This window comes from Cupressus sempervirens, chromosome 3, assembly GCF_028749045.1.
Source record: "Cupressus sempervirens isolate cs-2001-9-10 chromosome 3, ASM2874904v1, whole genome shotgun sequence".
NCBI lineage: Eukaryota > Viridiplantae > Streptophyta > Pinopsida > Cupressales > Cupressaceae > Cupressus > Cupressus sempervirens.
The window spans coordinates 28,635,874-28,652,961 of record NC_143120.1 but is presented as its reverse complement, the minus strand read 5'-3'; the positions used below and the strand labels follow the sequence as shown (position 1 = coordinate 28,652,961).

The window sequence follows — 17,088 nt, the reverse complement described above, 5'->3', positions numbered from 1 at the left end:
GATAGAATGATCCTAATAGAACTCTGCCTCTGTGTGCAGATGCACAAAAGGTGGGTATCCTTTTCCCCATCACAGTAGGTGCTTAGTCTTGTGCTTCGTGTTCCAACATGAAAAATATGTTGAAGGCATTCAACAAGAGATGCAAGTTGGACTCCTGCGAGATAATTAAGTTAAAATTCGACCCAGTGAACTATATCAACGATCATTTACAATTGGGTTCAAGCTTCAGGCATGTCCCCATGATAGAAGACTATTGGGCGGGTTGTGCTGATGAAATTGAGAGTAGAGAGGTTTTGCTGAAGACTAACTATACAACAGCTCAAGTTGTAAAATGTGAATATTGAATTGGACGGTATCGAGGATGATGGTCTACATATGCAACTATCCACATATCTAAAGGAGATTAAGGGCACTCTTGTTGATTCCACACCACCTTTGGGACCTATTGCTTAGAGTCTGGAAGAATTGATGATTGACTAGCATCATGAAGAGGATAGAAAAATGGGTGGAACAGACCAAGGCAAGAAGGAAAAGAACACATACCTCACCTTCGGCCTCCAATCCAATTCAGGCTTCCCCCGCTACTGCTATGAGCACTACCGTTACCACATCCATCTCATCAATCCCCACACAAACTACTGGCGGAGGAGACCAACCTCCAGAGGAACACATTCCGATCCAGCCTACTTGTGGAGGTGGCTCCGCTCTAAACATCAAGTCAATAGAGGAGGCGGAGTGGTGCAGGAGCACCTATTCATTGGACGTCTCATCGATAAATTCATATTTTACATTGTTTTTAATATGGTTTCATTGTTATGTAAGGACCTAAATACCATTTGGAGCTCATTCAAATTATTTTGTAAGGCTATAAAAGCCATTAAAAGCATACTGACTTACAAGGCCCTGAAAAATGTCAAGTGTGATAAAACCAGTCAAATGCATCAAAATAGAGTGGAAATAGATAAATTGGAATCTTAAAGTCATATTTATCATATTTTAAGGGTTTATAGAAAGTTTGAAGTCATTTGGATAATAATAATTGTAAAAGTTGTTCAAAAGTTGCCAAAATTGTAATGACAACTTTTAAAATTTAGTAACAACTTTTTAAAAGTTGGTTTAATGATGGTAATGGGTAGTTTTAGGTTGGTTGGAGAGTTTAATGTGCTTCCAACTTATATATATCTGGTCTCCAAAACACAAAATTGTAAATTGGAGAAGTTGGAGGAAGGATTTGGAATGGAAGAAAACTTTTTTTGATGTTGTCTATTTCAGTTTTTAACTTTTTTTGATGTTGTATATTTCAGTTTTTTGGTTATTTTTTCTTGCAATTTATCTAATGTTTTGGTTGATGCAAGCTCATTTTGAATGATACAGACCTAAACTTGTATTTTCATAAAGGTATATGAGTTATCTTTGATTTGGTATTGGTTTGGATGGTTTTCATTACGTTTGAAACAAGTTATGGCCGTTTTGGTGAAGACTGGTCAGATTCTGTCATAATATGAACAGCTTTGAGGAAATTGCAATAGCTTTTATTTTCTTTTTTGGATTTGGATATAACTTGGAGAAAATGTTGATAATTCACTGTTATTGAATATCACAAAAGGAATTGATTTAGTTATTTCATTTGTAAAATTTATAAATGAACGATTAAGGGTTTTAAATTCTGCCCTAGTTGAGAAATTATTCTTAAAAGTTGCAACATTCTTGCATTTATTTGAATGGTTGGAAAAGATTATAAATGTGAATCCCTACCTGAGCATTGAGTGGAATAATATATTTGAAGTTTTGGATTGATTCTATGTACCCATTCTTTGGTACTTTCTTTGTAATCCAAGCCCAATTAGACCTATTAGGTCTATGAACATAGTAAGGGTTAAGGAGTGTTGGAGTAGGGTTGGTTCTACAACTTTGAAATTTTGTGGAAGGCCTATAAAGCACACTTTTGTTGTGCCCTATGCATCAAGTGGTATCAAAACCCATAAGATTTTGGCAAAAGTTATTTTGTGGTTGTTTGTTTGTCTTTTGCAGGTTGAAGAGAGAACCTAGATACCGAGAGACTAGGCCAAATAGAAAAGAGGAGAAAGGCCTAAAAAGAGGTATCAAAGACAAGAAGAAGAAAGATAAAAGAGACTTGATTGAAAATGGATTTACTTATGAAATTGATGCATGGTAATTTTCAGGATAAGGATTCACAAAAGAACGAAGAAAAAAAGAAAAAACAAGACGAGATAGAAAGATTGAAAAAAGAAGTAAAGGAGAATACAAAGAAGTTGGAGGCACTTCTTAAAATCCTAGAGCAGCGAATTGAAAATGGTGAAGGAGATGAAAAATTTTGTTTTTTAGAAGTTCAAGGAGTTGAAAAAGATGTGGAAAAAGAGAATGAACTTAAGGAAGAACAAAGAGAAACACAGATAGAAGAAACAAAAGAGGAAGAGTTGATTGAATTTAATAAGAAAGTTGAACCAATTGAAGATTCCATGAAGATAGACATTGCTGAAAATGATTATGTTGACGTATTTTCAGAAATAAAGGATAATAATGGCCAAATACTAGAGAGTGATCAGATTTATGATGAGAATGATGGTAAAAGGGAAGATTTGAGAAGAAAAATGCAAATTTTGTGATTGATTTTGATACTAATCGAATTTTTTTCCATTCTCATTTCAATGCAGGTGATGAAGAAATCAGATTGGAGAGGACATAAATTTGTTCTTAACAGGTTCATATTCTCAAGAAAAAGGATTGAACGACAAAAAGTGAGGATGAAGAGATCTTTGAAACCCCATTTCCAAGAGGACTTGGAAAAATTTCAAAGTTGGGGAGTATGGTGCAGGAGCCCCTATTCATTGGACATCTCATGGATAAATTCATATTTTACATTGTTTTTAATATGGTTTCAATATTATGTAAGGACCTAAATACCATTTGGTGTTCATTCAAACTATTTTGTAAGGCTATAAAAGCCATTAAAAGCATAGTAACTTACAAGGTCCTGAAAAATGTCAAGTGTGATAAAACCACTCAAATGTATCGAAATAGAGTGGAAATAGATTAATTGGAGTCTTAAAAGTCATATCTATCATATTTTAAGGGTTTATGGAAAGTTTGAAGTCATTTGGATAATTATTGTAAAAGTTGTTCAAAGTTGCCAAAATTGTAATGACAACTTTTACAACTTGGTAACAACTTTTTAAAAGTTGGTTTAAAGATGTTAATGGGTAGTTTTAGGTTGGTTGGAAAGTTTAATGTGCTTCCAAATTATATATATTTGGTCTCCAAAATACGAAATTGTAAGTTGAAAAAGTTGGAGGAAGGATTTGGAATGGAAGAAAACTTATTTTGATGTATATTCAGTTTTCTAGTTATTTTTTCCTGCAATTTATCTGATGTTTTGGTTGATGTGAACTCATTTTGAATGATATAGACCTGAAACTTATATTTTCAGAAAGGTATATGAGTTATCTTTGATTTGGTTTTGGTTTGGATGATTTTCATTACGTTTGAAACAAGTTATGGCCGTTTTGGTCAAGACTAGTCAGATTCTGTCATAATATGAACAGTTTTGAGGAAATTGCAAAAGGTTTTATTTCCATTTTTTGGATTTGGAAATAACTTGGAGAAAATGTTGGTAATTCACTGTTACTAAATATCACAAAAGGAATTGATTTAGTTATTTCATTTGTAAAATTTATAAATGACTGGTTAAGGGTTTTAAATTCTGCCCTCGTTGAGAAATTATTCTTAAAAGTTGCAACATTCTTGCATTTATTTGAATGGTTGGAAAAGATTATAAATGTGAATCCCTACCTAAGCATTGAGTGGAATAATTTATTTGAAGTTTTGGATTGATTCTATGTACCCATTCCTTGGTACTTTCTTTGTAATCCAAGCCTAATTAGGCCTCTTAGGTCTATGAACATAGGAAGGGTTGAGGAGTGTTGGAGAAGAGTTGGTTCTACAACTTCGAAATTTTGTGAAAGGCCCATAAAGCACACTTTTGTTGTGCCCTCTACATCACAGAGAAAGATAAAGAGAAGGATGTGAACGTAGAGGTGATCAATTTGGATGCGTCTGACAGGAACCAGCCCTATGACGGGCTTGATGGAGACTCACAACCGCAAGAGACACCACAAGACCAAGGCAACGCTCCTTCTGTTATTGATACTTCTTCTAAAATAGTTGTGTTTCCTTTTTCTTCAAAACAGAAGCATACTCCTCCAGTGGCAAGGAAACTTTTTGATGCGGACTCCCTCCAGTCCTCACTCAACGTCCTGACTATTGAGTCATGGTTGGAGAATACTCTGGAGAGGAAGAGGAGAAGAGCAGAGGAGAGTGCCCCTCCCAAGAACTTGATTGCTCAAGTGGTTAATCCCCCTCCCCCTATTCAAAAAACCAAGAAGGCTCATACCTTGGTTGCCTTAGGCAGGGATGTTAACACTAGGAACGTGGTGATGGAGATAGACCAGGCTCAGAGTGAAGGAGACATAGCAGGCCTCTCTCCAATAGATTTTAATGTCCAAACTTATGACGTTGGGCCTCTAAGGCATGACACCACGATGGGGATGTAGAAATTCACTAACCAATAGGTGGAGGAAGAGTTTGAAGAGCTAAAGTTGTCGAAGGCCCGTTTGAAGATATCCAATCAAGAACTATCCGAGTACATTGGCCAATTGTTAGCACCACTCTTCATTCTACCAGCAGATTCTTCTGCCCCCAAAACATCCGACCCATCATTGGAGAAGAACAAGGCCCTAATCACCAGGTTGCAAGAAGAGAGACACTTTGGGCATATTGGGCAAGGATGGGTCGAGGACATGAAAGTAAGGGGATTGCCAATAATTGAGAAGCTCAGCAACCTTTGTAAAGAAGCTTTGAAGCTAAGGGAGGCTATCTTTACTAACCTCGAAGCATTGAAAGTAGATGCCAATAAATACAAGGGATACATGTCCTTACTAGAAGAGGTCATAAGTTTAAAGGTTGAGAATGTTGTCAATGTGGGGATACTAAAGACAGGCCAAGAATACTTGACATATTGGATGCAATCCCTTGAATTCAAAAAGGAAAGTGTATGAGACCATGAAAAAGGAGGAGGAAACGGTCTACAAATACCTCTGTGGTCTACATACAGAGTCTCATACAAGCAAGAGCAGAGAGGTCGTTGACATTGAACAGGTGAAGACCTCATGCCAAGATTTCATTGATGAAGTAGTACATCCTTCCTTTTCAGAGTTTCCGGACTCCACAAGTTAACTACCTTGTCCGGACTCCACAAGTTAACTACCTTGGATGGGATGTTGGCTAAGGCTTCAGAGAAGATGCAAGCACGATCCAATGGACTCGAAAAATTGGCAGGATACCATGGATACTGGATGATCTGTTTAGATAACGTGCTAGTTCCCAACGGCAATGGCCTAGCGGCTATCTTGGTAGCTATGAAAGCCAAGAAAATGCCAAGAAAACGCCAAGAAAACCAGCAAAGGGAATGTTGACGCTTCCACTTCCTAATCTTTTGTACTCGTTGCTCTATCGGAAAATGACAAGTATCCCTCTCCTCTCTTTTTGCTTCTCAAAGAAATAATTCTACAATGGTCGGAAGTTAAAGGGCCTATATGTACTACTTTGAAATCTAATAGAAAGGATTGGCAAATTTTTGGTGTGCATTCTCCCCCTGTTACTAAGACAACTAAGTGAGTCTCGAGAATCTTATCAGAATTTTTTGTTTGTTAGTTGTAATTTTCTTCTTACATGTGATGGATGGAATATTAATCGAACTAGGTGATTGTTAGACTTTAGCAGAGTAGAAGCTTTTTTAGAATTTGATAATCAGTAAGTAATCTGAGAGCTACTACGGTTTTGTTACCTTTACTTTCATCGCTCTTTTGCATTCTTAAGAGCAAATGTAAGTTATTCATGTAAAGTGTTATTAGTTGCATGTAGAAATAGGAAGAAAGGAAGTTGAAGTTCAGCTCATTCACAGTTGTGAGTGGAGTAAAATTCAGTTGCAGAGCTATTTATGCCTGAGTAATTTATGGCTATGGAAGACTTAGTTATCACCTCTTCTGCTCTCCGGTTAAGAGCATACCCTTGTTAGATAGGACACATAAACATATTCATTGCTTATCATTCACTAAAAGGGAGCTGTACCTTACAAATCAGAGGGAAGTTTCAGCAGTGTAACCTAACTTCCCAACTATTGGGAACATTTGTTTTTCGTGATTTGGGCAGTAAAAAAAGTATTTGAGGAGAACAATCTGTTAACCAACGATGTGGTCAGACCCTTTGATGACAGTTATTTGTAATTAGTTGTAGACCACCGCTTTACAAGATGTGGCACTGGGTGCCCTCAAGATAAACGCTCAGATGGCCTTGGACATAGGAAGGTCTTGGTGAAAGCAAAGGCTGAAGATATTTGATCTGAAACATATCGAGAACTTGCAAAGTTTTGGAGATTGTTCAAGATTAATTCAAGTATAATGAATACCTGCAATAGTAGAAGTTCTCTTGGCTTCTATTTTCGCGATGACAATTTCTGCAAGAGAGTGATTAGATCAAGGGAAAAACTTGCTCTAGCATTCATTCTTGCATTTTTTTTGGTTCTATTTACCTTAAAGTCAAGAAGTTGTAACGAAAGATGAGCACGCTTAACAAGCTACGTATTTTCTATCATTTAATCTAATCTTAAGAAGCTTGCATGTTTTTGGAATTCATTTGTTATGAGATGCTTAAGTTAATTTTCTATATTTGTGATTTGTCATCTGTAACTAATAGGAAACTTTTAAATTGGGTGGAACTATTTTTGTTGAGTAATCATTGGCTAGAGCCTTTCTGTCATCTTTAATGGGTCTTCATGAAAATCTATAGTATTTTTTTACTATCATATTTTCTTGTAGCAGTTGTGCAGTATATTGTATGCATTACTTCTAGTGTTGGTATATAAGCATATGAATTCTAGTTATTGATCCATATTTGTGAACATGTTTGAGAAGATTAAACTACAAAGAAAGTATTCTATAGACCATGGACTTTTGTTCTATATCTGGGATTAGTGTATACGTTTTAGCATTAATCTCTACATCTTTTCATGATAGGTTGATTTTATCTCTCTTGGTTGCAGGATGCAACAAGAAGCAATGAGATGAGAATGTTGCTTTCACAATACATATTCAAAGAGAGATATTTCAGCATCAAAGGGAGGTTACATCAGCTATTTTATTGTAGTGATAAAAGTTGTCCTTGCTGAGAGGGAGCCTTTGTTGAGAGAGAATCTCAATCATTCCTATACACATTGTTAATGAGTTCTTCATTGTGAAAGAAGTTTGAGATGCAATCCCTTGTTAATAAGTTCTTCTCTGTGAGAGAAGTTCAAGGTGCAAACCCATGTTAATGAGTTCTTCTCTGTGAGAGAAGTTTGAGGTGCAATCCATTGTTAATGAGCTTTTCTCTATAAAGCTCAAGGTGCACTCCCTTGATAATGAGTTTTATGTGGGAGAAGTTCAAGGTGAAATTCCTTGTTCCACCCATTGCGAGTAGGTATGGCGGATCCACCCTCTTCGATGAGGCATGGTGAAAATGCATTCTTCTCAGGGAGAAGTATGAGGTGAAAGCCCTCATTCCACCCTTTGCAAGTAGGTATGGTGGACCACCCTCTTCGAGTAGGCATGGTGGAGGTCATGTGAGTGACTCCATGACTTTAATTTTATGTGCTTATGAAGTAACTGTGGTAAATTATGTTATCCTAAGATAACATGTTTCATGTGATTGCAATCTTTGGTTGCAGCTATGTGTGCCTTCCATACTAAAGATCTCTCTCTTGCTAAGAGGGAGTGTAGAAAATTGTAGCTGCAATGGAGATCTTTATCTTTGATTTTATGAAATAGAAATATGACCGGTATGGTCATCTTCAGCTAAAGAAGATATTTATGATAATATTTGAGATGATATAATATGTAAAGACATGTCATGCAAAGAGGCATGTGTTTGGAAATATGAAGAGAAGTGTTTATGAAAATGGAAAAGACCTTCAATTGTGAAATGAAGGGTCTTCAAATCTATATATATACATGATTACCTTGTGTATTGTATCAAGTGAAAGCATTGTACTCAAATATTTTATGATCAATAAAAGAGATTTTTTTTGGTGTGGCTGGGTTTTTCTCTTCAAGTGGAAGGGTTTTCCCAGGATAAACTCTTGTGTCATTAGTGCATCTTTATTCTAATTTATTTATTGTTGTTTATCACTATTTTTTGGACAAAACATCAACACTGTCTCCTGCTTATTAACTAATTTTTGGTTGCCTAGACCATATATCTGATGAGCATCATTATTGCTGCAAAAAGTATCATGATGAAAAGATGAACAACTCCTCCATAGACTTACGTGGGAAGGGGGAAAAAGTGACAGAGGAAATTTCATCTTGTTAAATGGGATAAACTAATCAGAAGTAAGAAGAAATAGGTATTGGTTTTTGGCGCATTCAGGAGTATTGAACAACTTTAGCAGCCAAACTCCTTTGGTACATGTTCATCTTCAAGGACAAATGATGGTCTTCTTTCCTTGCCCAAAATTACAATTGCCAAGTTTAAAAATACTAATTGGTTGCTGCCTCTACAAGTAAGAAATTCCAAATCTGGAGGAATTTGGAAGCCACCCTCCCTCATATCTCTCCACACATTTCTTGATTTTCCAGCAATGGCAATAATATTAATTTTTAAGAAGACAAAATCATGGGATAATTTAAGCACCAAGTTTCCTCAACAAATAGAATATCTTGTCTGCTTCCATTTCTCCTCCAAACTTCAAAAGCTTCAATGAAATCAAAGATTGGGCTCATATGAACCACCACTTGAATTTTATAAAGAAAAGCATACTGTACTTTTTCCCAATTCATGATCAATAAAATCCCACTCAGTCTTTATGTTGAGAGTGCTCTCATTTGGGAAAGCTTACAAGATAATCACAATTATATTCTTCACAAAGACTACAAATTGCAAAGGAGTTTTCCTATTTCAAATATGTGGAGGTATATTTAGCATAGAGGGGACATAGAGGGGCTATCCCTAAGATTCATTTCTTTCTCTGTCTTCTAAACAAAAACCATAACCACATGCAAAGAGGTTTCATCGGACCCAACCGGCACCTTCTCTGTTGTTAGGACAACGAAAATAGGACCCACCACTTTATACATTGTCACTTTGTCTATGAAGTCTAGAAGCTTCTTTAGGAAAATGTCTCTACTTTTGTCACTTTCTCGGCCATAAAAAGCAGTCGTTCATCATAATCTAGTGTAGATCCCTTCACACCTCGCTTTTGCAGTCCCCCAAGTCCTTTTGCAATACCCTTTCTCCCTGACTTCCCACCCTTCCACGTTGGATCCTAGCTCCCTGGCCTTGCACACATCCCCCCTTTATGATATTCTAGACCAACCCCGCATCCTCCTCACCCCCCCTTCGCATTGTCATTTGTTCACCTTCTCCAACATCAGTGAGGTTGTCAAATCCATGAAGAACAAAAGAGTTGTGGATGAAGAAGGGTTCCAAGTGGAACTTTTCAAGCTTGGCAGTACAGTTTAGGGCCCCTCCCTTGTAGTGCTCTTCAACAAGGTGGTGTGTAAGGTTTCCCCCGTTCTTGGTCGCAACATATCATTCATCCAATTCACAAGGTCGGGTCAGCCTTAGACACCAACAACTACAGGAGCATTATGGTCAAGCGTACATTTTACAAACAATATGTTATAGTGTTGCACACTATTGCAACACTATTCTTTCCAAGAAGCTTGACTAACTCCATCTTAGGGTGAGGGGGTAGGTTGATTTTAGGGCAGACTTTTTAAAACTATGGTCCACATTCTAACTCTATGGGCTATCATTGAGGAGGCTAAGCATTGCAATGCAAAGGACTATTATTGCTTCATGGATTTTCACAAAGTATTTGATTTTGTTCCTTGAGCGACCTTATTTCAGAGACTTAGAGACATGGGGATCTCTGAGATTCTTTTAACAACTGTCATGAGATTGTATGAGAGTGTGGTGGGAAAATTCGGGACTCAACAGGGATTTTTGGATTCCATACAAAGCACCATTGGGGTGAAGTAGGGTTGTACCCTCCCCCCTACCTTATTTGACATATATATTGATGAGCTAGAGGCTTTCCTTCGGAAGAACTCGCCCCAAGATGACAGTTGCCTCTTACACCAAACCTTAATCTTCCTTATGCTTTTTTGTAGACAATGTGGTTCTCTTAGCCTCCTCCTCGAAGAGTCTTCAACGATTACTTGATGATCTAGCTTCTTTCTGTGACTTGCAGTAACTAGCGGTTAATTCAGGCAAGACTCAGGTGATAATCTTCAATTGCCTGAAGACCTCTCATCTCCACTTTTTTTCCAAGCCTTAGAGGTTAAGATGTCTTCTTTCTACACAAATCTGGGGGTCAAGTTCTTTGGTCCTTGTTTCAGTATGAGACCTGCCATGCAACCCTTGCTTCCAATATCATTTCCAAGACACCACGTCCAAGATGGCTCTCTTGGACACTTTGATTAGGTCAACCGTGCTTTGTGGTTTCGTGGTCTAAGGGCCTTCTCTTTTGGAGTTAGATTGGGCTTCGATGGAAAGGGTCCAAACCCTTCTCAAACTTATCATCAAGTGTTACCAGACTACTCACAATTTTATTATGGTCGAGTCTAGGGCACATCATCTCAGACTTAGAGTTGTCTTTGACCTGGTCAGTTCCTCCACTGTCTTCAGTGCTTGCAAATTCAGCTGAGGCAGCACAAATACTCTTGGTCTATCGCTCCTCAAAGGTGATTGTGGGTGCTAACTCCACTAGTCGGGCCCAGTGTTGGTATGCCCAGGTTTCTACTTTGTTGAAGTCTATGGAGATCAAGATGGACCACCTTACTCCTTTCTAGTACTCCTTGGATGCACCCACTCATCTCCTCCCTTTTTGTCAAGAGTTAAAAGGGCACATCAGGATGGACATTTGCAAGCAATATATCTTTATGACTTGGGTCGACCCCTCAGGGGGGCTACTACTGTGGATGGCATTCTACATAGCGATTTCTTGATGTATAGGATGGAGTCATTGTGCGACCTTCATACCTCTCTTAGCATTGGACACACGCACTTTGCATTTCCTTAGGCTCTTTCAAGGTGGCCTCTCATCAACTTCGTATTCAGACAAATCACCAAATAGATAGGAAGGATCAAATGTGTTAGCTTTGTGACATGTGGGACCTGAGACAGAGATGCACTCTATATATTGTTGCTCCTTTACTATGAGATCAGAGGGAGGTTCTCTTGTCTATTCAGAGGATGTCGATCTCTCTCATCCTTCTTCGAGTACACTAATAAGTGGTGCCTAGCCCTTTTAGCTTCAAGTGACCACAAGGCTTTGAGACCACACCTTACAGATTCAGTCTCCCTCGAGACAAGCCACAAATCAGCTCACCACCTCCTACTAGGTGGTCTCTCCCACTCGAGGGACCAAGCGAGCGCTTCGTCTCCATACCTCTATGCACATCAGGTCTATGAGACCTCGCAAAATTCACACACAATAGCAACTCTCCACTTCCAATGGCTCTCAAAGACAACATGAGGTTGCCTCTCACCCTAGGTTGTATCCTTTAGTTTGGAATTTCTTCTCCACAGCATGGTGTATCTAGCTTGTTGTTGGCGGCGACCTTCATCTCTTGTTTGTGCTTTGTTTTAATTTTCCTGGGCACTATTTGGTATTCCCGTTGTTGGTTGGCTTCTCTTGTTGTGTTTTGGCAGTCCCTTAGACCCTCATTCTAGTCCCTTGTTAGACATTAATAAAATTATCTTACCTTATCTTATCTACTGATGTTAATGCTCCAACCTCCTATTGGAATCACTGTTGCCATTACACCAAAAGCTTGAGTTGTCAATGAACGTCACAATAGCTAGAGACAAGGATCCATGGGAGGCGGTTAAGCACCTGTCACAAATCCACCACTCTATGCTAAACACCTTCACCTAGAGGGGACGAAGGCACCAACCTCCCAACAATACCCCCCTCAGCATAACTCGAGGGATTTGAACCCGTAACCCAACACTCTAATACCACTTGTTGGAATCACTATTGCCATTACACCAAAAGCTCGAGCTGTCAATGAACGTCACAACAGCTAGAGACAAGGATCCATGGGAGGCGGTTAAGCACATGTCACAAATCCATCAATCTATGCTGAATAGTACCTTTACCTAGAGGGGACGGAGGCACCAACCTCCCAACACCTCCTTCAACGAGGCTTTGGAATTCCACGAACAAATCCAGACTATTCAAATGAAAATTGTTGGCCTCTTACTTCTTCCCTTCTACTCCCACATTAGATATTTTGGGGTATTTGCAAGGCTCATGATAAAGTAATATTAAGAGACCATGGACTTCCTCCTTGGCTTATTGCTTATAAACTCCAAGCTCTTCTTTGAGCTTCTGCTATGCATTCTTCCAAAGTCAAAACGAAAAGAATCTCTTCAAAACAGATCTACTCCTGTAATGGGCCATGGAGATTTCCTCTTGTTCAATGGAACTTCTAAGGGTAACCTTCGCAGTGTTCAAGAATGTGGGGTTGCCATATCTTCTAGTAACTCAGCTCAAATAGGCCTTTGGCCTAGGTATAGCCACCAACAACTCTACTGAGAAGGAAAATGGAATTACTAAATGAGAGATTTGTGAGGAGTCTATGCTTATTATCAGCACTGCCTTCCAACCGCGCAAACATTTTTCGCATTGATAAAATTAATGAAAGCTTCTCTTCCCCTGAACTAGAGCACATCAAAAGATCTCAAAATGAAGTCAATGATTATAGGAGTTAATCTCCAAAAACGTTATCTTTATATCTGGCTTAAGCAGATGGCTCGTTCCTTCTACTTTCCTGCTATATTGTTGTTTCTCCTCTTGTTCCGGCCTTGGCTGGTTGACTTCTTTGTAACTTCCCTTGTAATCATTGTATTATATAGTTACCTAAAACCTTTTATTTTACAAAAAGGAAATAATGATATAATTATAATAACCATCAAGAAATTTGTGTCTCTACCTTGTAATAACAAAAGGTTATTGCTAGACAAAAGCCTACAACACAATGGTAAATTGTGAGCCTCTTCTTAGGGAGGTCCTGGGTTTGGTTCTACTCGAGCTTAACAAATAATAATAATTAATTACAATAAATAATCATAACTAACCTTGGCTTCAGCCTATTACCCATAAAAAAAAGTTATCGTTGATAAATGAGCGTGGAGGATTAAAAGTGGGGGTACCCACTTTGTGGGTCTAGGGGTGTGCATCTCAAAGGGGGTGTACGTACAGCACCCTCAAAAGCCACATTTTATGTATAATTTAGCATTGTAAATATTGACCATTCACCATTAGGTCACTAATAGATATTTTGTGTTCTTTGATTCCCCTAAAAGGTAACCCTATTTTGTGGGGTCATTTTATAACGGCTTTGTATTGAGATGTATTCTAAGAGTATAAAAGCATTGAGTTGCCTTTGCATCTCCAATGGTGATACTCCCATCAGAAGCTTGCTCTGCAATATACCCTAATCTGTTGTTAATTTCTCAATAATATACTGGGTGGCTTTTGGAGTGGAGTTTCTCATGAAAGGGTTTTCTCCACGTAAATCATTGTGTTTTAATACACACGCTATTCATGTTTATTTTTGTTAAGTTTTTGTAGCTGTTGTAAAGATCTGGAAAGTTTTGCATAAACCTCATAGCAAGACTAATGTAGGAAGTTGCTCGGCTAGCTTAACTTACTCACAATAACAAAGAGATTGACCCAAGTTCAAACTTTCCTCACCAAGCTCAACCTACAACTCTAACAGATAGGGGGCAAGGCACGTTGCCCTGATTCTGGAGTACAGTAAAGCATCGGCATGTTTGTGAATCTGATGATTTCGAAGTGCATTCTAGCATGACACATACAAATCATATGGTTATGGGGTGCATTCAAGCATGACCCATGTTTGTAGCTACAATTCTACATTATCCAGTCCAGTATACCTTCCACTGCCTTAAAAGCTGCCCTTAACCCGATCCAAGGTGTATCAAACCAAAAGATAATCTTACTTTCTTAAATTGAAAGAAAAACTATGACTATCATGAATGTGTGTGTGTGTGTGTGTGTGTGAGAGTGAGAGAGAGAGAGAGAACCTTCAACATGAGGTTCTCCATGGCTGAACTCTCCCGTTATCCTTTGATTATCCAACACAATAAAAGTGCATTCTGCAGATAGACACTCAACACTAAAAAATTTCATCAACCAGCAGTCCAACTGGCACAAATTCAATTAGAAAGCACCCATCACTGAAATCCCATAACAGTAAGAATTACATAAACAAAAATACCAATTGGCACAAATTCAGTTTAAATAAAACATTTAAAATCCCATTAACAAAGGCATCCAATTGGCACAAATTCCATAACAAACAAACTGCATAATAACTATGGAAAGAAACTCATCACTTACTTTTTGGGTCTTTAACCCATGTTTCTTGCATTGCATATTCTTCTTCAAGTGTGAGGGCTTCTGATCCAGTAGCTTGTAGGAGAGCAGGGTCCTTCATCCACTCATGATATGTAGGAACATGCTGCTGCATATAAGGTACCAATACAACCTTCTTGCCTAGTATGGTAACTTGCTTCATCTTCATTTCATGGACAAATCTACCTGCAGACGGTAATTGAAGGAACAACGGTTAATCAATTATTTTCAAGCCCGTCGAATGGTTTTCCCACGGTCTGGGGACCTAGTTCGCAGTGGGTAGCGGGAATTTTACGCGAATAACGAATGGGACATTTCGTAGTGAAAGAACTTTTTCTTTCTTTCTTTCTGATAAATAGTCCCTCCCTTATATTAAAAATAATACAATTAAAATTTGGAAAACAATCAAAAAAATAAAATAAAGATATGGTCTTGGTTTTTTCCCACTAAATAGGTTTTTTATAAAAACTTCATAATTTTAATATTTTTAAAATTTAAAATTCACATTAATTTAGATGATAGACTATTTGTAGAAGTTTTGCTTGCTTACAAGTAAATTTCATTCAAAAAATTGAGTTTATATACTTGTCTTTTTTTTAAATCGTGTAAAACTTTTAATCTAGATTTCATCTTTTATTTGTTTTTACTGCCATTTTTTCATTTATTATTGCATCACCAAATTAAAATATATATTTTTAGCCTTTTATCCTTATTCTTCTTTTTTGGCTCATTTATATTTGGTAATTTTAAATCATCTTGCATGTCTTAAACTTGGACAATAAAATTAGCAATCCATCTTATGGTGGAATAGGTATGCTAATGAGACATTGAAGATGAATTGGAGATTTTAAAAAATTGGTATATAATGTTGTATATATTTGTACAAATAATAAGATAAATTGGAAGACTATTTAATCATAATCATAATCTATTGCCAAGAGCCATTATCATAGTCCTACACCAACTCATAACCCAAATTTTAGACATAACACAAAGCTTAATCATGACATAGACATACACCATTATCATAACTCTAACAATAATAAAGACCATAACTTTGACCATAAACTAACCATATTGCTAAGTCTCACGAAAGCGTAACCCTAGCCCTAATGAAAATCTCAACCCTAACCATAGTAGTAACCATTAAGTAATCCTTTAACTTAATCATTAATCTTATACTAAATCTTATTGACAATGCTAACCCCAAGCTTAACTATAACCCTAATCCTAGTCAAAGGATTAAACCTTGGAGATTTTCCAACCCATACAATACAATATAACTGAATAGGGTAGAAATGGATCTTTAACAATGCTTATAATATTCACCACCATTCATTTATTGCTTTAGAGTTTATATGGAATAAGTAATAGAAATGTTTGAAATTAAACAAGATAAGATGCATACCTCAAAATAACACCAATCTAGAAATACATCATTTATGATGCCTATACGTGATTTTTAGAAAATTTGCAACCTATTCTAGATTAGAAATGTCAAGACAGAGAAAAACTAGAAAAAATTTATCCTTCTGAAGGCAAGTCGACCTTGACCCAATCGGCAGGGCACAATCTCACCCGGAGGCACACTTGTGCCCTGAAAAGTCAACCTTGACCTGTACTGCTCCAATGAAAATTTTGTTCGCAAATCTCAAAAGTTTGTCGAAAAGGGTATCCAAATTTGTATTCCAATCTTCAAAAATGCACCTGCATATATCTAAAAATGGGTTTTTTGGGGTGGTTATATAGTCCTTAGTCAAACCCTCATTTTGGTGATTTCCACCTTCACAAATAGCTAGATATAATAGAATTTGTGTGCGTGTATTGAACGTGTAATACCAAGATCTAATCTACCAGATTGAAACCCTGGCATAAATACACACACACACACACATACATTATATCTATACATATATACACATATATGTGTGTGTGTGTGTGTGTGTGTGTGTGTGTGTGTGTGTGTGTGTGTGTGTATACACACACATGTATATACATTGTGTGTGTGTGTGTGTGTGTGTGTGTGTGTGAGAGAGAGAGAGAGAGAGAGAGAGAGAGAAAGCAATACACAAACTTGAATAAGATAAGAAAGCACACCAAGCCCCCAAGGCTAAAGTACCAAAATCATAATTTGTAATTGCTACCCCATGACTGTATCTTTGAATGCTTGAATAACGATAATGGCAAATCGAGGAAGATTGGATCTCTCTTGCTCCAAATAGATGTTCACAATGGTGTCAAAATGCTTGATATCCACAATAGTTTGATCTTCTATATCATTCTCTTGCAATCTTGCATCTTCATAGCATCATCTCTTGATTCTAGTTGTCCTTCTAGTTCTCTTCTAGTTGTCTCCTAGTTGTAGATAGATGCAAATGAGAGTCTTTATAAAGAAGCTTCAAGGTCAGACTCCTAAAGTAATGTGAGGACCCATAATTCAAATTTTACCTCGAATTATGGTCCAATCATAATAAACAACTAAGGAGGGAAAATAATTAAATGAATCTCAAATTAAACCCCTTCTACATCCAAATCTGAAAGCCTGACATTGATTTTGGGACCCTTTGGGACCAAAATCTAAAAAG

At 37.4% G+C, this 17,088-nt stretch overlaps 1 protein-coding gene across 2 annotated transcripts in view; it reads right to left on the bottom strand.

Annotated features, from left to right (window-relative positions):
• The window catches only part of LOC149564604 (Acyl-CoA N-acyltransferases (NAT) superfamily protein), a 73,711-nt gene extending 58,872 nt beyond the window's left edge, over window positions 1-14,839 (bottom strand). Inside the window, exons 1-2 of one of the 2 annotated variants that reach the window (XM_089818152.1) lie at window positions 14,489-14,838; window positions 14,173-14,244 (exon numbers count right to left, since the gene is read on the bottom strand). In XM_089818152.1, coding sequence (XP_089674278.1) covers window positions 14,173-14,244; window positions 14,489-14,672 — 256 coding nt within the window. In that variant the 5' untranslated portion in view covers window positions 14,673-14,838. Of the gene's footprint in view, window positions 1-14,172; window positions 14,245-14,488 lie in introns of both variants that reach the window. The other variant, XM_089818153.1, reaches the window with a different exon arrangement.
• Between the last annotated feature and the right edge of the window lie 2,249 nt (window positions 14,840-17,088).